The sequence below is a fragment of the Eucyclogobius newberryi genome, unplaced genomic scaffold, assembly GCF_026437365.1.
Source record: "Eucyclogobius newberryi isolate DKJ021-1_F unplaced genomic scaffold, fEucNew1.0.hap1 SCAF_14, whole genome shotgun sequence".
Taxonomy (NCBI): domain Eukaryota; kingdom Metazoa; phylum Chordata; class Actinopteri; order Gobiiformes; family Gobiidae; genus Eucyclogobius; species Eucyclogobius newberryi.
Window position 1 is genome coordinate 17,497,335 of NW_027315768.1, and position 23,935 is coordinate 17,521,269.

At 41.0% G+C, this 23,935-nt stretch overlaps 2 protein-coding genes across 11 annotated transcripts in view; one reads left to right on the forward strand and one right to left on the reverse strand.

The window, feature by feature from the left end:
- Nucleotides 1-11,821, reverse strand: part of LOC140359596 (ATP-binding cassette sub-family C member 4-like) — a 60,925-nt gene extending 49,104 nt beyond the window's left edge. For 9 of the 10 annotated variants that reach the window (XR_011926871.1, XR_011926873.1, XR_011926872.1 and 6 more), the window contains exons 1-20: nucleotides 11,630-11,818; nucleotides 11,318-11,428; nucleotides 10,823-10,943; nucleotides 10,515-10,736; nucleotides 10,357-10,446; nucleotides 10,123-10,286; nucleotides 9,924-10,049; nucleotides 9,606-9,855; nucleotides 8,826-8,933; nucleotides 8,536-8,625; nucleotides 8,268-8,459; nucleotides 8,063-8,157; nucleotides 7,908-7,994; nucleotides 7,612-7,708; nucleotides 7,137-7,361; nucleotides 6,867-6,998; nucleotides 6,736-6,773; nucleotides 6,366-6,460; nucleotides 5,849-5,995; nucleotides 752-831 (exon numbers count right to left, since the gene is read on the reverse strand). Coding sequence is in view for 5 of the 10 variants with exons in the window: in XM_072444599.1 (XP_072300700.1) it covers nucleotides 752-831; nucleotides 5,849-5,995; nucleotides 6,366-6,460; nucleotides 6,736-6,773; nucleotides 6,867-6,998; nucleotides 7,137-7,361; nucleotides 7,612-7,708; nucleotides 7,908-7,994; nucleotides 8,063-8,157; nucleotides 8,268-8,459; nucleotides 8,536-8,625; nucleotides 8,826-8,933; nucleotides 9,606-9,855; nucleotides 9,924-10,049; nucleotides 10,123-10,286; nucleotides 10,357-10,446; nucleotides 10,515-10,736; nucleotides 10,823-10,943; nucleotides 11,318-11,428; nucleotides 11,630-11,703 (2,544 nt within the window). In the remaining 5 variants the exon portion in view is untranslated. Of the gene's footprint in view, nucleotides 1-751; nucleotides 832-5,848; nucleotides 5,996-6,365; nucleotides 6,461-6,735; nucleotides 6,774-6,866; nucleotides 6,999-7,136; nucleotides 7,362-7,611; nucleotides 7,709-7,907; nucleotides 7,995-8,062; nucleotides 8,158-8,267; nucleotides 8,460-8,535; nucleotides 8,626-8,825; nucleotides 8,934-9,605; nucleotides 9,856-9,923; nucleotides 10,050-10,122; nucleotides 10,287-10,356; nucleotides 10,447-10,514; nucleotides 10,737-10,822; nucleotides 10,944-11,317; nucleotides 11,429-11,629 lie in introns of all 10 variants that reach the window. The other variant, XM_072444602.1, reaches the window with a different exon arrangement.
- A 1,663-nt stretch (nucleotides 11,822-13,484) lies between these two features.
- On the forward strand, nucleotides 13,485-16,788 carry LOC140359600 (claudin-10-like). The gene is made up of 6 exons (XM_072444607.1): nucleotides 13,485-13,710; nucleotides 14,705-14,916; nucleotides 15,789-15,950; nucleotides 16,024-16,105; nucleotides 16,194-16,298; nucleotides 16,539-16,788. The coding sequence occupies exons 1-6, from the start codon at nucleotides 13,577-13,579 to the stop codon at nucleotides 16,678-16,680; spliced, it is 837 nt and encodes a 278-aa protein (XP_072300708.1). The 5' UTR covers nucleotides 13,485-13,576; the 3' UTR covers nucleotides 16,681-16,788.
- Nucleotides 16,789-23,935: the final 7,147 nt, after the last annotated feature.

The window sequence follows — 23,935 nt, forward strand, 5'->3', positions numbered from 1 at the left end:
GTATCTGTCACAAACATCACTCAGGCATTGTGGAAGGGGGATTCGTTTTCAGCACGCCTTTGTTCTATTCTTTGGCCCAAACCAAGGAGCCACGCCTGCTCCTCTACCTCAAATTGTGCAGTGAACATTCCCTTCTTTGTGTCACTATAGGTGCATGAGGTGGCTCATCACCGCAGGCTTGCGTGGGAGATGGCTGCCAGGGTGGCAGGGTGGCACTAGGTAACCTAACCTAGTTATGCATCAGGGTGGCCCGTGGCTATGAGGCCTGTTTGACAGTGGAGCAGTAGTGGCTCTGCTCTGAAGTCCAGCTCTGAATCTGTTCCGAGTGACCTGTCTGCTGCCTCCGACCACACCTCCAGCTCCACTTCTGTAAACACACAACACGCCTGCTGGCCTTGCTCCTTCTCTTTGCCACTCAAAGCATCATCCTTGTCGTTCCCTCCCCGCCTCCCCACTGTTTTCCTCATCATTCTGTGTCCTTTATTTCCTCTGTGCTCCCAATCACTTGCTCAGTTCCCTCCACATTCTCTGAAGATGCCGCTTCTGTTGTGTCACTCTGAAGGAGCCACGCCCTCGGCCTATGTGCTCACTTTTATTAAATCTGTGCGGGCGCTGGGCCGCGCTGCTGGGTAATCCTACAGTAATTGTTTCCAGATTAGGAGACTCGGACCACAAAGCAGGTTTAGCCAGGCATGAAATGGCCTCCCCATGCTGCAGCACCAGCCACCAAACCTGCTGAGGTGAGACTCACCTGGATAAAGTCCACATACGTCCATGGGAGCACAGAATCCAGGTAGCCAATGTCCTTTGAAAACCTGTTGAGAATTCTTCCTAAGAAACAAAGGCATACACAGGAAATTACCATGAGCAAAAATTGCCAACTGAGTGTTTAAAAAAAAAATATGATTATACATGAATTCACATACCTAACTACACAAAACACAATTTACACAAACTAATCAGTCAGTATAAGAAAAACAATCATGCATAAATCAATATTTAGTTTTCATTTCCTTCAGTCTTTTTGTTTTATTGAGCAACTGTTATCAATGTATTGAATTAGATCAGGGATGCCACAATGTCACAGGGGGAATGGGCCTATCTAGATTAAACAATGACTTTATTATTTCATAAAGACTGCCCTAGTCTTGGCTGAATAAGTGAGTGCACCTTTTGTTTTGAAACAAAGGGGCAGCAGAGCGGTGTACTTGCCTCCGTGTGCTGAATGGCAGTGTCAATGACGTTAATTGAGTTGCTTCCAATCTGCTCAGGTGTTCATTATTTTGTCTGGTGCTCTGCAGGTGCTGTGGCCGCCTTTATGGTCTCTTCCAACATTTCTCCCCTACTTCTTTCCCAAAGCACACAAGATTACGCTCCAGCTGCTTTTACAGCAGGGTCAGTGATAGCCAATCCACTCACTATACTTCTCTAAGGCAAAGAGGACAGAGGGGCTTTCTCTGTCATCCTCCCTAAAGCAAGCCCTCTAACTCGGAGAGACATACAAAACCGACATGCGGGGAGGGAATTTGAAAAATTTTAACAGAGTAAAGGATGTCAAGATAAGTGAGTTCTTATTAGGGGTGGGGTAAGAGGCGAGAGAGATGAGATTGGGTCCACAAGAACGAGACAAGACGTAATATATATAAAGAAATTGTGTGGTTCAATGCACAATTTGTCCACACAGTTTATGTTTTTTTATATATTTTTTATTTTTATTTTATTATTTTATTCTTTGTCAAGAATTTTAACTACTTTTTTAACGACAATATAACGAACCCTTTTTAAATGTAAACACATGGAGAAAAATCTCATCTCAGAAGATTTGTGATTGTTTTTTGTTACAAATTTATCTTGTGAGATGTTGAGGTACAAGCTCTTGTCCCAGCGATTATGATTATATTACAATTATATTACGATTATGATCATTTTGTCAAAAATATAGTTTATAATACCGCATGGTTTATTGACCATAAACCTACCCGTTAAAACTAAAAACTAATTCTAGAATAATGAAAACATAATATGATTCTATACACCACAGAATACAGATTTTAATATAGTCTCATAAGAGGACCTAATTGATGAAACTAAGGCAGAACTTGTGGAGTGGCACACAATGTGTTGCTATAGTACAGTGAAACATGGCACCCCTGACCTAAAAGTTGCCTTGCGGCCTCGCAGTCGTCCCTGTAATCACCTCTCTCCACGGCCGTAAGCAGCTTACAGCTTTATCCAAAATGCCACTCCTGCCTAAAAACATGCATGCAGACGAGGCCGGGCTCCCCATAACAGCCATTGCATAAACCCTGCCAGAGCATTATTCCCAACAACAACCCAGCAATGCTCCAAATCAGCACTGATTCAAAGTCAAGTGGCGTAAGCATGTTGTACACTTGGAGGCAGACTAATCTTATTCACACTGAGTGCCCCTTTAGCATACAGACATCCTGAGGGGAGGGTTCAAGCGGAGGTAGAGCTGCTTCTACACTAGGCCACTAGCTCTGCATTTATGTCTTCCAATGTGGTCGTACCTTAGAAACTGTTTGCAGAAGATCCAATATTATTTTATGTCATTTTACTGTCTAAGCCACCGATGACCCAGATTCATGCATGTCACACAAACAATGTCAATAAGAAGGCTATGTTTCTTTGGATTACATCATTCTGTGGTTGGAGGGTGTTGGAGCACACATCCATCAGTTATCAGCTGTTTGACAGCGGCTCAGTTGACAGACTTTAGAGTGAATGAAGTAAGGACCCTTGTGCGTCCCACACAGACTATAGAGAGGATACATTACAGTGATGCAGTTACACAAAGACAGCATGGACATGCCAATGAGGTAAGAACGGCATTGGACAATGGCTTCAATCTCAATGGGTGGCTGTCAACAATATCACCTATTGTGTTGAGAAGGGTATAGACATTTCAGGATATCAGCAGCATTAGTATCAAACAATTTCTCATGGTTTAAGACTCCAGGGGAGATTTGCACCACTTTCTTAGACTTAGAAAAATATCAAGTGCCAGGTGCCCCCAACTAAGGTGACTGCTAAGGTACTGATAGGTGAGCATGACCCCCTATCACACTTAAAAAGTAGAACAGTGGGGATCGGCTGGAGAAGGGTGTGTGGCTAATCGCTGTTCCCTGTAAACATCAAGATAAGCAGAGGACTGAGCACAGCGCCATGTGTGGGCCCACTGCAATTGGAGGGCTCTTTCAGCAAGGCTCGTCTGATAATGAAGAAATAGGCAGAAAAGGCCTGCCAAGGCAGGAGGTGGCACAGCTCACCTGCACTTCCATGAAGGGCCCAGGGGCCTGGGGCAGCCTCCCACCGCCGGCACCTTGCTGCCAATACTAATACATTCTAAATCCATTCTCTCCGCTCATACCGCTAGGCTCCTGCAATCTCCTCTCCTTCCCTTTCATGCAATTAAATAGTGGAAGTGCAGAGTGAGGGGGAGCCCTATCAGCCGTGCTGCACACACACACGGCTCCATCTCCACATTCAATTTACACACTTCGATATCATCATCCTCTCTGCACTACTACTCTTCCCCTCTCTCTCTCCGGCAGCGCACACCTGGAATACAGACATTCAAAACATCTCCTCCGTCCACACAATTAGGGCCTCACAACACGGACAACATACGATCTAATGCCTGAAGACGGAGCCAGAGGTCGGACGGCGCACTGTCCCGTTGTGAAAGAGGCTGTGCTGATGAGCTGGAGCCCTGGCCTGCAGTCTCAGAGGGGATTAGCCCACTCAATGACACTAAATTACAGGGATCAACATCAGCTCACCGTGCTGCTGTCTGTGCTGCTCTAACTGGATCACATTTAAATTAATGTGGCTGTAATCAAGCCGCTCGTATTGCTACGCATTTGAATACAAACGCATAAGTCAATATTTTACTTTTAATATGTTATGGTTAGAACAGAAAGGGTTTATCCCAACATGAAAGCATTAACAAAGAAAGCAAGCCAACTGACTTTGTGATATTGCCGCTGTCACAAAGCCATTCCCATCAATCACAATTCACCAACGCTGTATGCTATTGTTACACACCACATTCATAGGATAACAAATAAGACCTTTGTGCAGTGACGCTTGAAATGGTAACCTTTAACTCTGAGGACAGCTATCAAACAGACTGAGCCTGTTCAGAAGCAGCAAACCTATCACTAACATGTGTAAACAGTTGTCAAAACCCCAATGACACACAGGCACCCAAGAAAAGAGGAAGCAATAACATTATGGATGGAATATAGTCAGCAACAATTGATAAAAATGACCTGACAAGGTTTTCTTCTCTTAAGACTTGGAATGACTTAAGATAGGAAAGACTTTGTTGAATTGCGATGACTTGCATATAAAAGATTTCTGACAATAATTGGCAAATAATTTGTTCAATATGTATACAAAATTAAATAAAATTGAAGCAAAATGTAAAATTTCATCCTGAAAAATAAAGCTTTGAAATATTGAAAACAGTTTATAAACCAATAGTAAAATAAAATAATTGTGTATATTGTAGTCCTTTTTTCTTGAAATAAAACGTTCATTCAAATACAGAACGATATATGAAGTCTTAATGAAGTCCTAAATTGTATTGGTAGCAGTGTTTTTACTAAGTTTTATTAAGACTGGACTGGCCACACAAGCGATACTGATATTGGCATTCAGTTCAGATAATAGTATCTGCAAAGCCTCTCCTTTGCTGCTGCACTGTTTAACAGATAATCACATCATTCAAAGTGTTTGTTCTCCTCTTGGTCAAAGATTATATTGTAAGGCACGCCCAGATGAAGTATGAGTTGGTCTGATATTCAACAGCAAAAACAAAAGCCTGCCATAAAGACTTATGAAGCTTTCTGCCGTTACACCCATATCTAATGCAAGTGAAACCACAGCTCCTCAACACCCTTAAACCATATTTAATCGAGTATTAGCCAAGTTTGTGACTCATTATCAGGTACTATTTTTCTTCTTGTTAAGAATTCCCAGCCGAGCTGATTGTGTTGTAGCACGCATGTCACAGTGAAGAGATTAGCCTAGAGTAATTATCTGTTGACAGGTGAACAACGCTCAGGAAAATTCTACTTATCAAAGTAGGCCACTAGATAGTTACTATAACTATATTAATTTACTCAACCTAAAATCTGATTTTTTTTTCTCCAAATAATTCCAATAATACATACGTGGTGAAATCTTTTTGATAAAGCTCCTTGGCACATGTAAAGCAAAACGATGGTCTTGCGTGAAGTCAAGGCAGACAGACTTGGAGTGTTTATTTATTTTTAATATCATGCCCATCTGCTCCCCCACTGAACTATGACCAACCTATAAAACTAATGACATAATCAGAGGTTTCTGATACAGTGCACAAGTCAAACAGTCCATATTTGCACTGCTCTTTCACTCAAACACTACACCCTCCAAGATCAAAAGCAAACAGAATTAGTCAGAGGAATCGTTGGGTTTTTCTTCCAATGAACACTCAGATAAGATAACAGTAGCTCAAATTCAAACACATACAGTAAAACAGCAGGTGAGGTCAGGAAAGTCACCCTCTAAAAGGAAAAAAATAAGCTGCTATTGTATTAGGTAGATAACTTTCCTTTCCTTTCCTTGACTTTACTTGTTTCCTTAACATTATTTATAATTCAATTCACCCATTATCAAAAATTCCTACTTTTATATTTAGGTGTACAGAAGATATGGCATGCACACACGTAGGTGACAGTCTGCCCTCTACTGGTGGCAATTGATTCTTCGGTCACTGTTTCCTTGATGATTTTCACCCTTTCAAACTAAATATTAAATGCATTAGCTGTGTAGTACTTACCAATAGGATTGATGTCAAAGAAATGAACAGGGGCCCGCAAAATGGCCTGAAACATGTTGTTGTGCAGGGTCTGGGCAGAGCTCACCAGGACATTAAAGAAGACCAAACAGCGTAGGAAGCCAAAGATAACTGAGGTAACTGTTAAACCTGGCAAAAGATAAAAGAAACAATACTATTGTGGCAGTTTCAAGGTCAACAATGCTCTTGTGCCATATGTTCAAAGATAATATTACACTCATTCTTTTTAACTTTTGTCTTGAAAGCTGATCTATCTGTATGAAAGCACATCCTAAAGGAGTGACAAACCAGAAAGTCACAGGGAGACAATCAAGAGCAATACAGCAACAGAAAACAAGACAGGCACTGCTATCTCTCAGTACAGCTGAGGCCCGCTTCAAACAGTGGGCCTTGAAGGCCTTGGGCCGCAGCCAAAGAACTGTGGATCTGTTCGTTGAATGGCTTCTGTATTCACAGCCTTAACAGTACACAAAAAGCCATGTGTGTTGAGCAGCTTCACCTGCGTAAACACCTAGGTACAGGTCAAGGTCCAGCTGCCGGGGGAGGCTGCCATTGAGGTGCTCTGTCACATTGATGTGCTTCTGTTCAGAGGCCCTGCAAGTCAGCCACAAAAGAACCAAAAATCCACAAGGAATAAACACAACAAAGAAAGAATGATGCATCCTAGAGGCACTGCACAAAACACACTGCTTCTCCCTGAAACACAAGGTCACATTCAACAAGAGCTGGATAATGGCAAGAAAAATGGTTCCATCACCTTCTATTAAATCACCAACAATTTCAGTCAGAGTAAATGTCATTTTGGATTTCTCAACCTTTTTTTAAGCATCAATGTTTTTAGGTTTGAGCAAAAAAAAAAAAAGTCTTACCAGCAAGCCAGCCACCAGTCCTGCAGAACAAATGTAGTCTAACAAAAGGCAAAAAAATCAATACAAATTATTTTGAATAACAAATGCATAAAGTGTGCATTTCACTTCACACCCAAAGAAATGTAACTCACCTGAGCCAAAACATTGAGTAAGAAGAGAACGAAAAGGACCATGTAGTTGGCTCCTGCTTTGAAATATTTGACATAAAGGTGAAGGCCGACATCTCCCTCTGAGCGGGTTTCCTCCTGAATTGGTTGCATTACCTATAGACAGACACTAGTGTTGCAGTCATCCAGCAACACTTTCGATGAGATTGCTGAGAGTGGGTAAAATTAGGTATGTCCCGCCCTCTAGTGGCAGAAAAAAAAACAGGCAAAACCTTAATTACTCAAATGACCCACCCTTGCATGCGACTGTGTGCCATCCATTAAAGAATACTGAGAGGAGGAGAGGGAGGACATGGAGGAGTTGGAGTGGTTTGAAAGTGTATGTGAGCAATGAGAGACCATCCCAGAACTAGGAGTCTGCCTTTCGTCTTCTGGGTTCTCTTCATCCTTCAGTAAAGAGGTGAAGTCCACACCGCAGTGCTGCAGTTCACTAAAAGTTCCCTGTGCCACCATGTGACCCTAAACAAGAAGCAGAGGACAAAAGAATTCAATAATTTAGGGTACATGCATCTTAAGACACCCATACAAGTGTCTACTAGAATATGAGCTGTTTTGTCATAGCAGGAATCAAAGGTTTGCCCTGTTAACCCTTCAATCAATGTGGATTATCTATCCGTGAGCTACACAGTAAACACCTCAACGACTTTCCTCAGTAATATCAATTGTTTGCTGGTTATTTAAAGTGCTAAAATGTGATGATGTACCCCACCTGTTTCAGGACGACAATTTGATCAGCTGCATTCAGATACTGCAACTGGTGAGTGACCAGAATGCGAGGTTTCTTCTTTAAAAGACCACAGATGCATCTAAGAGAAATATGTGAATACTAAAATATAAATAATATCAAAACAAAGAATGATAATAAAGACAAAATGGTGTCAAAAAGTTCAAACCGATGTCAAAACCATATTGTATGTGATATAGCAAAATAATCATGATACTAAAATAATGTAATGCACTAATATGTAGGATCTACTGATTAATGTGAAAGAAAAAAATACTTACTCCTCGAAAAGATGCCTTCCGACTTCAGCATCCACAGCGCTCAGTGGGTCGTCCAGTAAGTAGATGTCTGCATCCTGGTAAACTGCTCTAAGAAAATGACACGACTATAAAACATGACAGAACAATAAATACTTAATAAGACATTAGGTTCAGACCTGGCCAGGCTGACCCTGGCCTTCTGCCCTCCACTGAGGTTAGTTCCACGGTCTCCAACCACAGTCAAGTCCCCGGCCGGCATTAGGTCCAAGTCCTTAAGAGGGCCCAATGCAACACTCAAAAGTCATGCACACTGACTATTGTACACGTAACAGATTGAATGTAGGGACTGTACAGTGTGCGGCAGGGTGAAGGGGTTCTCACTCTCTTAAGGGCGCACGCTCTCACAACTCTATTATACTTCTGGGAGTCGAACTCTTTGCCAAAGAGGATGTTGCTGCGGATTGTACCGGGCAGTATCCAAGGCAGCTGAGAGGTGTAGCTCACGTCACCTCTGACCTTGATCAAGCCACTCTGCTGGCTCAACTCCCCGAGGATGGCGCAGAGAAGGGAGGACTGACAGGATGAAGCACAGGGTGAAAATATGCTTTATTCATTATAGCAAACTATTAATCGTGTAATCATAGCTAACCTTTCCAGCTCCAACAGGTCCAATAACTGCCAAGAGCTGCTCAGATGTCACAGTAAAAGTCATATTATTTAACGTTGGAGTTTCTAGAAGCTGAAAAATAAAATACATAGAAAGTTTAAGTTAGTTATTAAGTGGTTATTTAATCCCAGTCAATGATTAGGTATAAATGCTTAACAATGAATGCCACTGGCCTTTGTTTGCATTCTGATTCTGAATAATCTGATTCTAATCATTCAGGACTTGAATAGAGACATTCTGAGCACAGCTACGTAAATGTCCAGTGAACGTACTTGATCCCAGCAACAGGTTAAATCCTGGACTTTGACCATGCAGTCGCCCTTTTGGGACACGGTAACACTGGGAGACGGAGGACACACTTCATCAAGCAGAAGGAAACCCTACGGACAAAGCAAACACGTAAAACATGTCATTTATAATAGTAAGTAACAATGCATAGCACACCTAATCAGGGGTATTTCGATCATAATTCGAGTTGATTTAATTCACATTCTCTATATATTGTCTTTAAGAAGTCACTAATGCCACCTTTTGAAAGTTAACACTACACTGTGACCTCAGAGCATGACCCAGGCTGCCCACTGGGAGGGGGAAAGTATCTGTTTGAGCTTTAGAGCTGAATCATATTGCCAAAAAAGTATATTGTCAAAGCCATTAGATCACAATTCAATTTCGATATCGCCTAGCCCTAATCTATATATATCTTTAACACTATAACACACATATTTAACACATAAAAAGACAACGTTGGACTGTCAAAGAGTCTTCTTGATATATATGTGAACTGAACTGAAGCTTGCATAAATACTCTGATTTCAGAATTATGAGGAATTAGGACTTTTGCCATGTAGATTTTAAAAACATATATATTGCGCAAAGTCCTCAAAACGTTGCACGTAAGAGAAAGCTGAAACCCATTCATTGGTAGCTCTTTTCAGGATGGTGAAAATCACATTCTGTTGTCTAAAAAGGGCATTTTTGAGTAATTATTCTAATGAAAGCATCAAGTCTTGTGACAACGCTCTAGTCATCAGAATGTGTCTAAGAAATACCTGAATCCTCCTGATGCTGACGAGGGACTCTGACACCTTCTCAACGGCACAGGGGAAAAACAGTGTGATGGTGAGCCTGACCGCGCCGTACAGTGCCACAGCCATGAACACTCGACTGGCCGACAGCCGGTTCCCCGTCAGCACGTAGACGCAGACGGTGCCAAAGATTATGATCTTACTGGCCACAAAAAAGGACGCCATGTTCAGGCCCCGCAGGTAAGAGCTCTTCATGATCCTCGAGATTTCCATTCTGTAGATTTCAACTGCACATGATCAAACATTCAGGGAGAGACAACTGCAGAGGTTCGCCCACTGTACCTTCTGACGTCATCCACGAGTTTGGCAAAGGGCTTCTCCCAACCGTACATTTTGATAACACGGATGCCGGAGATGACTTCATTCATGGTGCGTATCCTGTCGTCCGTTAGAATCGCAGTTTCAGCTCTGAAAAAAGAAGCTTCTGATGAGAAATGAAATGAATGTAGTAGTAAAAAACAGTACTTTTGACAAGACATACCGGAATCTTGAGAACAAACGTCCAAACATGGTCTGAACTGGCATCAAAATGACAAAAATGAGCATTCCAGCCAGACATGAAGGACCAATAGCATATAAGAGTAACAATATAACAGCTAGAGCTTGAAGTGGTCCAATCCACAAAAAGTGAAGGTATAATGTAACCTGCAGACAAAAAATACACACTTTAACTTCAATATGTTCAAATAAGCTGTAATAAAGTAATGAAAAAGACCTCATCAAACTTGTTGACATCATTAGATAAGAGATTCACTATTTGTCCTGTGGTCGTTTTCGCTAACGCTGTGCTATTGAGACACAGGGCCTGAAATAAACAAATACGATTCAATTATAAACCAAATTCCTTGGACATGTTGCAAAGTGTTGGCCGACCTTGCGATAGACCACGTGACACACAGCCACACGGATCTTCATGCCCGCTCTCTGGACATGATAAAAGTACAGATGATGAAGCAGAGTAACACCCAATGTGGACACGGAGATGCCCGCAGCATAGTTATAGGCTTCGTTAATCTCAGCGGGGCTTGTATTATATCTTTCAAAGTATTCCAGCAGCTTTCCAAGCAGCACTGGTTGAATGACCCGGATGATCTCCTTGAAAGAAAATGGCAAACTAAAGTGAGAACAGAACAGAAACACTTTTACTACAGTTTATATACTATGAATGGTGCGCACGATACCTCTATAAAGATGTAGATTCCAATGAGTGAGTAAGATTTCCAAAAGCAATGAATTAAGGCTTTGCCCAAACTAGCCGAGCGAAGGTCTTTAGCCGCCTGTTTGACTTCTTGGTCCCAGTGCCTAGAAAAAAAAGAAGCATCACTATCAAATAAGAGGAGGTTTTGTCGTTTTTGAATCATTTATTTTGAAAAACAGACACAAATGATAGGAAACACCAGTCAGGCTTCACAATACAGTGGGAATGGTGCTGACCTTAGCTCTGGTTTATGCCGGACTCTTGTCTATATATAGGTAGAATGAGTTCATGGGTGTCATGTGCAGGGGCCGCGAGGAAAACAACCCACAAATCCACAACAAACTCTAGCCTGCATAACAGAACCTGGCCACCCAAGCGACTAAACACGATGTTGCATTTCATATCGTGGAATATTGTACAGTTGAGGTTATATGATATCGTCTGGTGGGGATACTCGGATATATGTATTTAGCCATACCACTGCAGCTCCTCTCCAAGTTTATCAGATGCATCTTCTGGCAACACTTTATACATGTCCTCTTCTTCCAGCTTTCTGTCATATCCAACTTTGAAAAGTGGGTTTAGCCAGCTGAAATTCAACATACAAAGTCACTTAAGCATATTTTATCACACGAGGTACATCTTTTAAGCAGGTACTTTGCAGTTATGGTCATTGTATTATGTTAGCAGAGGTGGCTAAAGTGCCTGTTACTGAGAGTTAAAGTGGCTCTAAAGTGGATCCATTCATACAACGTCAAAGCCGGCTGTTACGGGCCTGCAGCTTTCTTACCAGAAGAAAATCTTGGAGAGAAGATTAGCAGTGGCCAAGGGATTATCCTTTGCCTCTTTTCGGCGAGGCTCCATATGCCCCTGAAGTGAAAGTGACCCTTTCTGCAAATGATATTGCAAGTAAAAACAAATCTCAAATAGATAACATTGAGATCCTGCAAAGAGTTTTCCCTCAAATGCACCTGCTGCATTAGTGGATTAGCGCCAGTGCGTGCGCCAGTGCGTGCGCTGTGCGGCCGCTGCGCCTCCGTGGACACGCCCACTCGCATTTGGTTGGTCAAGAGAACATTTTTTTTATTTCTTACCAGTATCTTTGGAAACATACCAAACCTAAAAATATATAATAATAGTAATACTCATCATAATCATAATCATCATAATAATAATAATCATAATAATCATAAATAATCATAAACCTTTCAAGTACCAAGATGATATTTGGCTTTCCGAGGACAACCAGATCTAAACTCATAGTCTAATTTAAACATGGCTTATAATGATACAAATACGGTCTATAGTGAGGTTAACGCATGCATGAGGTGGTTCCAAACAATGCTTAACTCAACAGAGGACAAAACATTAATAGATTTGAATAAATATGATTGAACAGGTTCCCCTATTATAAATACTTGGGCATCTAGATCGAAACTCTCCTTCACAAACACGTACAAGAGCTGACTAATCATCTTAAAGACGGATTGTCGTTCTTCTTAATTGTAGAAAAGGCTACATTTCTCTCAGTTCTGGATTATAGTGATATTATACATACAAACCTGTGATTAAGGTTCATTACAGGAGAAGGAGGCAGAACTCCACTGTCACTTATACTCTAATGTACAATGGCAATAACTGGAAACGAGAAGAGAACAGCACTGCATTTTGTTTGTTTATTAGACTCTCATTAGTATTTTAACTGATTATTGCTTGATTAACATATTTGCTAAGCATCAGATCAGGTATTCATCAATCAAGATCACATGACATTTTATTTTAGAGTCTCACAGAGTCAATACGGTGCAGGGGAAAAGGCTTTTGAGAACTTTGCTCCAGGTTTATGGAAGCAAACTCAAAGAGATTTTAAATGAATTATTGTATGTCTTTTAGTGAATTCAAAACACTTTCAGTGCTCTTGTTTTAAATGATTTATTCCATATTGTGTGTTTCTATGAATGTGATTTATTGACTATTTTATGTAATGTTTTTGAGGCATTTTATAAGTATATCCTGTGTTGTTTTTTTTGTAATTTGTAATTTTGTGAATGTTTTTATGTGCTAACAGGGCGCTCTTTTAAATGAGCGCTTGCTCTTAAGGGCCCTCCCTGTATAAATAAAGGTTATTATAAATAAAACAAGTACACATACTGCAGAGGGCTTGGCCAGTGACAGTCTGTCTACCACACCACAGTTTGAGAAACCCTGACTTGGCTATAGGTTTTCAGCTTCTTCTGTATATCTCGTCCATTTAAATACTCAACACATGTCCCACCAGTTGGAAATTATTATCCACAGATTTTTAAAGAGGAGTTGAGCCGTGGGTGGACTTTGTGCTCTTACTATGTGCTGGTTTTAGGATTACTGATTACTGATGTGTTACTTTTATTTTAAAATAACACTTGGCCCCATTTTGGCCCACCATATGGACCACTGGAGGAGGACCTTTGTGTCAAAATGTCAATACTAACTAACTAATTAAAATATTAAGCTTCCTTCCTGTCATCTGCCCATCCCTCCACCATAGACAACATGTCCACTCTGTGAATCATCTGTATGAAACACATGTTTCCAGTGTAATGCACCTGTCTGAGCTGATTGTTTCTGCTCTTTAGCCTAAATCTTTAATGGGATATTAGTGGAGTATTACTTTCACAATGTCAGGATTACAGATTCTTGCTTTTCTCAGTGGCTTGGCGGGTTTCGGGGCCTCTCTTGCTGCTACTGTATCCAATGAATGGCGGGCGACCAGCAGGGCATCGTCGGTGATCACAGCCACTTGGGTGCTGCAAGGGCTGTGGAACAACTGTGCTGGAAATGCCATTGGAGCTCTGCACTGCCGACCCCATCACAGCATCCTCCAGCTGGAAAGTAGGTCCAACACACAGCTCCACTGCTCTTTCAGTGGTGCATGCACTTCATTATGTGGTCCTAAATTTAGTCCTGATGTGGATTTGGTTTTTGTCCTAGTCTCTGTTTAGTCCTGGCCTTGTTTAAGTTTAGTTTTAGTTTTGGCTTAGTCCTGGTGTAGTCCTAAATTGTGTGAAGCTGTCAAACATTACTATAAAATAATGTTTGAGATAAAGATTCTTATCTGTACAAATATTCACTAAGTGAGCTTGATGAGTACTTGTATTATAAGTCCATTTTGGTATCTGTTACAAATACACTATACAGTATATCGTAAAAAAGTCTTACAAGCAAAGTGTACAGCCAGATCTGACATCATAACTCAAAATAATCATCATAATATTCAGTCATTCATGGTTGTGATTTATCCAGTGTGCAGCACTACGGCTCCATCTGATGTTATTTATGTTACATTCAGAAGATTGAAGTAAATAACATAGTACCGCATGTATTATCAAAATGATTTCATAATTACCTCTTAACAATGCTTATTAACAATTCTCATATTTTTTTACCAAATAACTGAACATCATAATGACTACCACATACTGAACAAAATTAGCTTTGTCTATAAGATCCATTCAATGCAGTAAATAAGTAATCGTGCCATGTTAGGTTCAAGCTTCTGCTCTGTTACTCTGTTAGAGGTGGAAGTGCACCGTGTCCCGCAGAAAGTAACATATTCACTACTTTCCCCTTCAGATTTGTTTCTGTGTACGAGACGCTCTCTGAGCATATGTATCTTTTTAACTCTGGCACAGTGATGTCACAGAACCCTGCTCCTTCCTGTGACGTGTAATGAGTCAAGCCCAAACTCCTCCTTACCCAATATAAGCGCCATAACACATTAACTATAAATCACATCCTATTCATTCAAATAGATGAGCTACTGTTTGAACTGGCCTGACAGGAACTGAACTGCCGGTTCACTTTAGGTCCCATCTTCATCTAACAGCATGTTCCAGGAGATCTTGACCTTCATTTTGGCCACTTCAGGCTGGGTGCTGGTCTGTTCCACTTTACCCACGGACTATTGGAAAGTTTCTTCACTTGATGGGACAGTGATCACCACAGCAACCTTCTGGTCTAATCTATGGAAGACGTGTGTCACTGATTCTACAGGAGTCTCCAACTGCAAGGACTTCCCTTCAATGCTGGCCTTGGCTGGTCACTATTTATTCTTATTTATTTAGCTTAATTTGTTTATTATTATACTATTTTTATATTATGATTATGATTATGTTTGTTATTTCAGATTCAGTCTAATGAGTTATTTTAATACATTTAGTGTTTTCATGGACTTCAGAGTGTCATACTGTGCCTTCAACTTCAAGCAGGGCTACTGCTGCGTGTCCTCTAGTATGGATGTTAATACCAATCTTTTTAATATATGCCGAATGCAGTATGTTTAGTTTTTTCATCTGCCTGGTTAATATCATTATCAAAAAATATTACAGCAAACAAACCTATAATGAGAACTATTAACTGTATTAACACAAGCCATGAAGGTCAAACTAAGATACTTCTAAAGTAATAAAGGTAAAAGAGGAATGGAACAACATTTTATCAAATAAACAAAACAAAAAATGAGGTGTACATTAAAATGTAAATAAACGCTACGATTGATGCAGCTGCTTCTAAGCAATACGGGCTATTACAATTTATCTATTTGCTATTTTCAATTTATCTGTTGTTCCAAAAGTTGTTTGAGGTTCCCATAAATCATATCTAACAATTGCTTTTTAAAAGTATGACATATCTCTTTTAAAAGTAACTTTATGCTGAGTCAATGTTTAGCCTTGTCTCTCTGGTTAATGGCTCTAAGAGTGATTTACTGAGAACGCCTCCGGCGCTTTCTACCACAGCTGACTAACAAGGGTTAACTTCTGGGTAATATTTGCCTCAACAATCACATCAACAAAGATTAAAAAAACACACTTGAATGTGATGAATTAGTTCCCATAGTCTGTGTCACCTCTAATGTCATTGGCTCCTGTAGAAATGCTGTAGAGTCTTGAACAAAGCCTTTCCTGTTGCAGGTTACATCCAGGCGTGCAGAGGTCTTATGATTGCAGCAGTCTGCCTGGGATTTTTTGGCGCAATATTGGCCCTTGTTGGAATGAAGTGTACGAAAATAGGAGGAAGTGACCAGAATAAGGCCAGGATTGCATGTTTTGCCGGTGTAAGTTTCATCCTTAGTGGTATGTAATTTAAAATATTTCAAAATATTTCATAATTTCAATACTTGCATTTCAAAAGTACTATTTCTTTAAGGCCTTTGCTCACTGTCGGCATGTTCACTCTATGCCCACCGGATCACCTCAGAGTTTTTTGACCCAATGTTTGTGGCACAAAAGTGAGTTTTCTTGTTGAGGAGAAGTGTACTATGTATCTGAAATATTATGTAATATGTCATTATGTATGTGGCATCTTTGTGTTTCCAGATATGAGCTGGGAGCAGCACTGTTCATAGGCTGGGCTGGATCTGTCCTGGACATTCTGGGAGGCTGCATGTTCTGCGTTTCTATTGCAGGCTCTTTCAGCAAAAGGTTTGTTTGAGGGAGATATTTTATATGACATGTGATAATCAGTGGTGGAAGAGAACACGCCAACGAACACTTTGAACAATCAAGGTCAAAATTACATACAATTGAAAAATCTGAAAAAGTTGGCAAAAAGTAACATTTGGTAAAAATCAACTTGATAAAATGTTACAGTGTCTTGGAAGTCTGATAATAATATAACTAAATTACTTCAGCTAACGTTCAATAAATATGTTTGTATTGCAGTCAAAGCCAAAGATCCTATGTTTACAAAGGCCCTGTCTCTCATATGAGCCCCTCACAGGGGACATCAGGACATCCCAGAGCGGCCCCTCAGTACAGCATCTCCTCCAGGAACCCACACTTTGACAAGAATGAATATGTCTGATAGAACTGGCTATTTGGTAAATTACATAATTTTGTATAAATAACTGTTTTCTAAATATATATTTCTACTTTGTATACAACAGGGATTTGGATATGTAGTTTGTTGGATGTTTATGTTTTTTTCATCTACACATAAAAATGTATGCAGTTTATTGTGCTTTTTAAAATTAATACATACATACATACATACATACGGTATGTGTGTGCGTGTGTGTATATATATACACACACACACGCACAATAAATTGTTTGCAGATTAAGATAATTGTATTTATCCCAGAAGGGTATTTAAGTTAAGAGGGGGAAAAAGTGTTGTTTTATACTATTTTTACTTTTCAACATATGTATGTTTTAAATCAGATTGTTCAACAATGATTGTACATTTATGAGTATGTATCCGCGTAAAATTGTACATATACAAGTGCAATAAAACGACAGTAGGGGCAGTAGTGCACCATTTAGTTTACTTGATTTGTTAGTGATGTTGGGTGATATCTTACATGACTTGTGTAGATTTTAACAAAAATAAAATCACAACATGCACAGAACAATTAATTTTTCATTTGTAAATAAAAATTGTCTATGAATGTTAAACTAAGCTAATTAGGCCCGAGCCCCAGCAGGGCGGAGGGCCTATTGCTCCCGCAACGCTGCCGAAGGCAGCGTTGCAACTGTCTGTTTGGTACCCCGTCGCCCCTGGCAAGTACAGTGAACTAGCCCATGCCGAAGGCATGGATCATGCATACTTACTCCTGCTATGACAGAAATAGTCAACAATGAGTGAATGGGCGTAGCCCATTCACTCATTGTTGACAACAGCAGCGCGAAGCGCTGCATTCCTCCAAAAACCCTCCTGGCATCGTCCTGTACGCGAGAGTCCATGCCGCAGGCATGGACCATGCTTGTATCTGCTCAAATCAATGGAAGTCTATGGGGAGTGGGCGGGGCATCCCGACGGAATAGGGAGTGATGAGCGCGTAAGCGCTCGTAATGATGATTCCACCCCATGACGGCATCGGGAAGGCTTAGAGCTTTCAAACGATGTATCATTTGTTGTTATAGTGGAAACGGCTATATTGTTTTTGCTAAAAATATTATTAGGCCCGAGCCCCAGCAGGGCGGAGGGCCTATTGCTCCCGCAACGCTGCCGAAGGCAGCGTTGCAACTGTCTGACCAAACATGCGGGCTGCGCCCGCATGTTTGGTACCCCGTCGCCCCTGGCAAGTACAGTGAACTAGCCCATGCCGAAGGCATGGATCATGCATACTTACTCCTGCTATGACAGAAATAGTCAACAATTAGTGAATGGGCGTAGCCCATTCACTAATTGTTGACAACAGCAGCGCGAAGCGCTACATTCCTCCAAAAACCCTCCTGGCATCGTCCCGTACGCGAGAGTCCATGCCGCAGGCATGGGCCATGCTTGTATCTGCTCAAATCAATGGAAGTCTATGGGGAGTGGGCAGGGCATCCCGACAGAATAGGGAGTGACGAGCGCGTAAGCGCTCGTAATGATGATTCCACCCCATGACGGCATCGGGAAGGCTTAGAGCTTTCAAACGATGTATAATTTGTTGTTATAGTGGAAACGGCTATATTGTTTTTGCTAAAAATATTATTATTTTTATTATTTTTCTTGTTCTTCTGCTTTTTGAGCTCTAATTTGACCCCCTGAACATGCTCAAAAACTCACCAAACTTTACCCAAAATTCAAAATCGGCGAAAAATTTTGTTTTTTCTGGGCCATCTTTTTTTTTGTTAAAAAATGGCGCGACAGCGCCACCGACAAAAGTCAAAATACATTGCGCCTATGGGAGACGCCCCGAGGTCAACTTTGGCGTAAAGCTACGAAATTCGGGACACGCATTCCTCTCGTGAGGACAAAAAAAAAATATCATTGTGGCCACGCCCCCAGACTTACCCTATGCCCGCAGTCTTCCTTTGAAAATGAAAACACACTGTGTTAGCCATTTTGTTCACGTCAAACTTTGACGAACTCCTCCTAGGGCGTTTTGCCCACCGACTTCAAAATCGGCGGACGTCCTCTGGACAAGTGGGGCATCTAAAGTTATTCAATTTTTTGAGATACCTTTAACGGTCTGTGTGCGGCGCAGCCGCAAAGTTGGACAACTTATTTTGGAATATTGCAGATCTAAAAATTGTTCCCATTTGATCAAAACAAGTCCGATTAGGACCAAATTTGAATCAGTTGTTCAACTTTCTAGTTTGGACCAGTTTATGATGACAAAATTTAAATGGGCGCGATAGCGCCCCCTACAGAGTGACCTTTAAATTAACATTGAAGGTCAAAAATTAGTTCTACCAAAATTTTCTAAACTTTACCCAAAATTCTATTTTGGCGTCCCGATCAAAAAAGCCAATCAGACAAATGCCTTAATTTTTACGGCGTAGTCGTAACGATGACATAAACCTCCCATGTTATCCCTATGGGAAAACCGCTAAATCTCTCGAATATCCACATTTTTCTGTTTCACACTTTAACGAATTCCTCCTAGTGCGTTTTGCCCACCGACCTCAAAATCGGTGTACGTCCTCTAGACAAGTGGGGCATCTAAAGTTATGCAAATTTTAAGGATAGCTTTTACGGTCTCTGTGCGACGGAGCCGCAAACGTTTCCCAGAATTCTGACTATTTGGCCTTCAGAGTGGCCTATAAACAATAGAGTTTTTCCAAATGACATTATATTTTGCACAAAATTCTAATTTGCCATCCTGATCATAAAGTATGAGAGCCAAAGTCATATTTTGTACGGCGTAACCGTAGCGATGACAGAAACATCCCATGTTATCCTTATGGGAAAATCGTAGAATCGCTCAAATCACCACATTTTTACGCTTCACACTTTAACAAACTCCTCCTAGGGCGATTGTCCGATCAAGTTCATATTTGGAGAATATCATCTACACAAGCGGGGCATCAAAACTTATCCATATTTTGATTCTAAGTGCTACGGTCTCTGTGTGGCGGACCCGCAAATATATATCAGAAATGGGAAAACAGCGAAATCTCTGAAATGTTCACATTTACGCTTCACACTTTAACAAAATCCTCTAAGGGCAATAGCTTGATCAAGCTCATATTTGGGGAAAATCATCTACACAAGCGGGGCATCAAAAGTTATCCATATTTTTATTCCAAGTGTCACGGTCTCTGTGCGGCGGACCCGCACATTTGACCGACATTTGTGTTCATTTGCACTGGATTGGCCATGTCCAATGTGTCGCCGTCTGTCAAGTTCTTTTTTAATTCAACACAATAAGGGCGCCATCTTTATCAAGTCGAAAGCGCAGAGTCGGAAGGCCGGCGGCCCGCGAGGGCCGTTGGATGCCGCTTGCGGCTTTAATTATTTTTATTTTTCTTGTTCTTCTGCTTTTTGAGCTCTAATTTGACCCCCTGAACATGCTCAAAAACTCACCAAACTTTGCCCAAAATTCAGAATCGGCGAAAAATTTGATTTTTTCTTGGCCATTTTTTTTTTCGTTAAAAAATGGCGCGACAGCGCCACCGACAAAAGTCAAAATACATTGCGCCTATGGGAGACGCCCCGAGGTCAACTTTGTCGTAAAGCTACGAAATTCGGGACACGCATTCCTCTCGTGAGGACAAAAAAAAAATATTATTGTGGCCACGCCCCCAGACTTACCCTATGGCCGCCATCTTCCTTTGAAAATGAAAACAAGCTGAGTTAGCCATTTTGTTTACGTCAAACTTTGACGAACTCCTCCTAGGGCGTTTTGCCCACCGACTTCAAAATCGGCGTACGTCCTCTGGACAAGTGGGACATCTAAAGTTATCCAATTTTTTGAGATACCTTTTACGGTCTGTGTGCGGCGCAGCCGCAAAGTTGGACAACTTATTTTGGAATATTGCAGATCTAAAAATTGTTCCCATTTGATCAAAACCAGTCCGATTAGGACCAAATTTGAATCAGTTGTTAAACTTTCTAGTTTGGACCAGTTTAGGCTGACAAAATTGAAATGGGCGCGATAGCGCCCCCTACAGAGTGACCTTTAAATTAACATTGAAGGTCAAAAATTAGTTTTACCAAAATTGTCTAAACTTTACCCAAAATTCTACTTTGCCGTCCCAATCACAAAAGCCAATCACAAAAATGCCAAATTTTTTACGGCGTAGTCGTAGCGATGACAGAAACCTCCCATGTTATCCCTATGGGAAAACCACAAAATCTCTCAAATTACCACATTTTTATGTTTTACACTTTAACGAAGTCCTCCTAGTGCGTTTTGCCCACCAACCTCAAAATTGGTGTACATCCTCTAGACAAGTGGGGCATCTAAAGTTATCCAAATTTTAAGGATAACTTTTACGGTCTCTGTGCGACGGAGCCGCAAAAGTTTCCCAGAATTCTGACTATTTGGCCTTCAGAGTGGTCTATAAACAATAGAGTTTTTCCAAATGACATGATATTTTGAACAAAATTCTAATTTGCCATCCTGATCATAAAAGTATGAGAGCCAAAGTCATATTTTGTACGGCGTAACCGTAGCGTTGACAGAAACATCCCATGTTATCCTTATGGGAAAATCGTAGAATCGCTCAAATCACCACATTTTTACGCTTCACACTTTAATGAACTCCTCCTAGGGCGATTGTCCGATCAAGTTCATATTTGGAGAATATCATCTACACAAGCGGGGCATCAAAACTTATCCATATTTTGATTCTAAGTGCTCCGGTCTCTGTGTGGCGGACCCGCAAATATATGTCAGAAATGGGAAAACAGCAAAATCTCTAAAATGACCACATTTTTACGCTTCACACTTTAACGAACTCCTCCTAGGGCGATTGCCCGATCAAGCTCATATTTGGGGAAAATCATCTACACAAACGGGGCATCAAAAGTTAGTCATATTTTGATTTTAAGTGGTACGGTCTCTGTGCCGTGGAGCTGCAAATATACTGTCACAAATGGGAAAAACGCCAAATCCTTGAAATGTTCACATTTACGCTTCACACTTTAACAAACTCCTTCGTGGGCAATAGCTCGATCAAGCTTTACTTTGGGAAATATCATCTACACAAGCGCGGCATCAAAAGTTATCCATATTTTTATTCCAAGTGCTACGGTCTCTGTGCGGCGGCGCAGCAAATTTGACTGACACTTGTGTTGATTTGCACTGGATTGGCCATGTCCAATGTGTCCCCGTCTGTCAAGTTCTTTTTTAATTCAACACACAATAAGGGCGCCATCTTTATCAAGTCGAAAGCGCAGAGTCGGAAGGCCGGCGGCCCGCGAGGGCCGTTGGATGCCGCTTGCGGCTTTAATTATTTTTATTTTTCTTGTTCTTCTTCAGCGCTTTGAACTCTAATTTGACCCCCTGAACATGCTCAAAAACTCACCAAACTTTGCCCAAAATTCTGAATCGGCGAAAAATTTTGTTTTTTCTGGGCCATTTTTTTTTTCCTAAAAAAATGGCGCGACAGCGCCACCGACAAAAGTCAAAATACATTGCGCCTATGGGAGACGCCCCGAGGTCAACTTTGTCGTAAAGCTACGAAATTCGGAACACGCATTCCTCTTGTGAGGACAAAAAACAAATATTATTGTGGCAACGCCCCCAGACTTACCCTATGGCCGCCATCTTCCTTTGAAAATGAAAACACGCTGTGTTAGCCATTTTGTTCACGTCAAACTTTGACGAACTCCTCCTAGGGCGTTTTGCCCACCAACTTCAAAATCGGCGTACGTCCTCTGGACAAGTGGGGCATCTAAAGTTATCCAATTTTTTGAGATACCTTTTACGGTCTGTGTGCGGCGCAGCCGCAAGGTTGGACAACTTATTTTGGGATATTGCAGATCTAAAAATTGTTCCCATTTGATCAAAACAAGTCCGATTAGGACCAAATTTGAATCAGTTGTTCAACTTTCTAGTTTGTACCAGTTTATGATGACAAAATTGAAATGGGCGCGATAGCGCCCCCTACAGAGTGACCTTTAAATTAACATTGAAGGTCAAGAATTAGTTTTACTAAAATTTTCTAAACTTTACCCAAAATTCTATTTTGGCGTCCCGATCAAAAAAGCCAATCAGACAAATGCCTTAATTTTTACGGCGTAGTCGTAGCGATGACATAAACCTCCCATGTTATCCCTATGGGAAAACCGCTAAATCTCTTGAATATCCACATTTTTCTGTTTCACACTTTAACGAACTCCTCCTAGTGCGTTTTGCCCACCAACCTCAAAATCGGTGTACGTCCTCTAGACAAGTGGGGCATCTAAAGTTATCCAAATTTTAAGGATAGATTTTACGGTCTTTGTGCGACGGAGCCGCAAACGTTTCCCAGAATTCTGACTATTTGGCCTTCAGAGTGGCCTATAAACAATAGAGTTTTTCCAAATGATATGATATTTTGAACAAAATTCTAATTTGCCATCCAAATCATAAAAGTATGAGAGCCAAAGTCATATTTTGTACAGCGTAACCGTAGCGATGACAGAAACATCCCATGTTATCCTTATGGGACAATCGTAGAATCGCTCAAATCACCACATTTTTACGCTTCACACTTTAACGAACTCCTCCTAGGGCGATTGTCCGATCAAGTTCATATTTGGAGAATATCATCTACACAAGCGGGGCATCAAAACTTATCCATATTTTGATTCTAAGTGCTCCGGTCTCTGTGTGGCGGACCCGCAAATATATGTCAGAAATGGGAAAACAGCGAAATCTCTAAAATGACCACATTTTTACGCTTCACACTTTAACGAACTCCTCCTAGGGCGATTGCCCGATCAATCTAATATTTGGGGAAAATCATCTACACAAGCGGGGCATCAAAAGTCAGTCATATTTTGATTTCAAGTGGTACGGTCTCTGTGCCGTGGAGCTGCAAATATACTGTCACAAATGGGAAAACGCCAAATCTTTGAAATGTTCAAATTCATGCTTCACACTTTAACAAACTCCTCCGTGGGCAATAGCTCGATCAAGCTTTACTTTGGGAAATATCATCTACACAAGCGCGGCATCAAAAGTTATCCATATTTATATTCTAAGTGCTACGGTCTCTGTGCGGCGGCGCAGCAAATTTGACTGACACTTGTGTTTATTTCCACTGGATTGGCCATGTCCAATGTGTCGCCGTCTGTCAAGTTCTTTTTTAATTCAACACAATAAGGGCGCCATCTTTATCAAGTCGAAAGCGCAGAGTCGGAAGGCCGGCGGCCGGCGAGGGCCGTTGGATGCCGCTTGCGGCTTTAATTTACA

Excerpts from the sequence above, each read along its gene's own strand:
- LOC140359600 (XM_072444607.1), top strand. The coding sequence starts at position 13,577 with ATGGCGGGCGACCAGCAGGGCATCGTCGGTGATCACAGCCACTTGGGT. Across the intron at positions 13,711-14,704 it reads CAGCATCCTCCAGCTGGAAA|CATGTTCCAGGAGATCTTGA; the intron begins GTAGGTCCAACA and ends TTCATCTAACAG. Across the intron at positions 15,951-16,023 it reads TGTAAGTTTCATCCTTAGTG|GCCTTTGCTCACTGTCGGCA; the intron begins GTATGTAATTTA and ends TATTTCTTTAAG.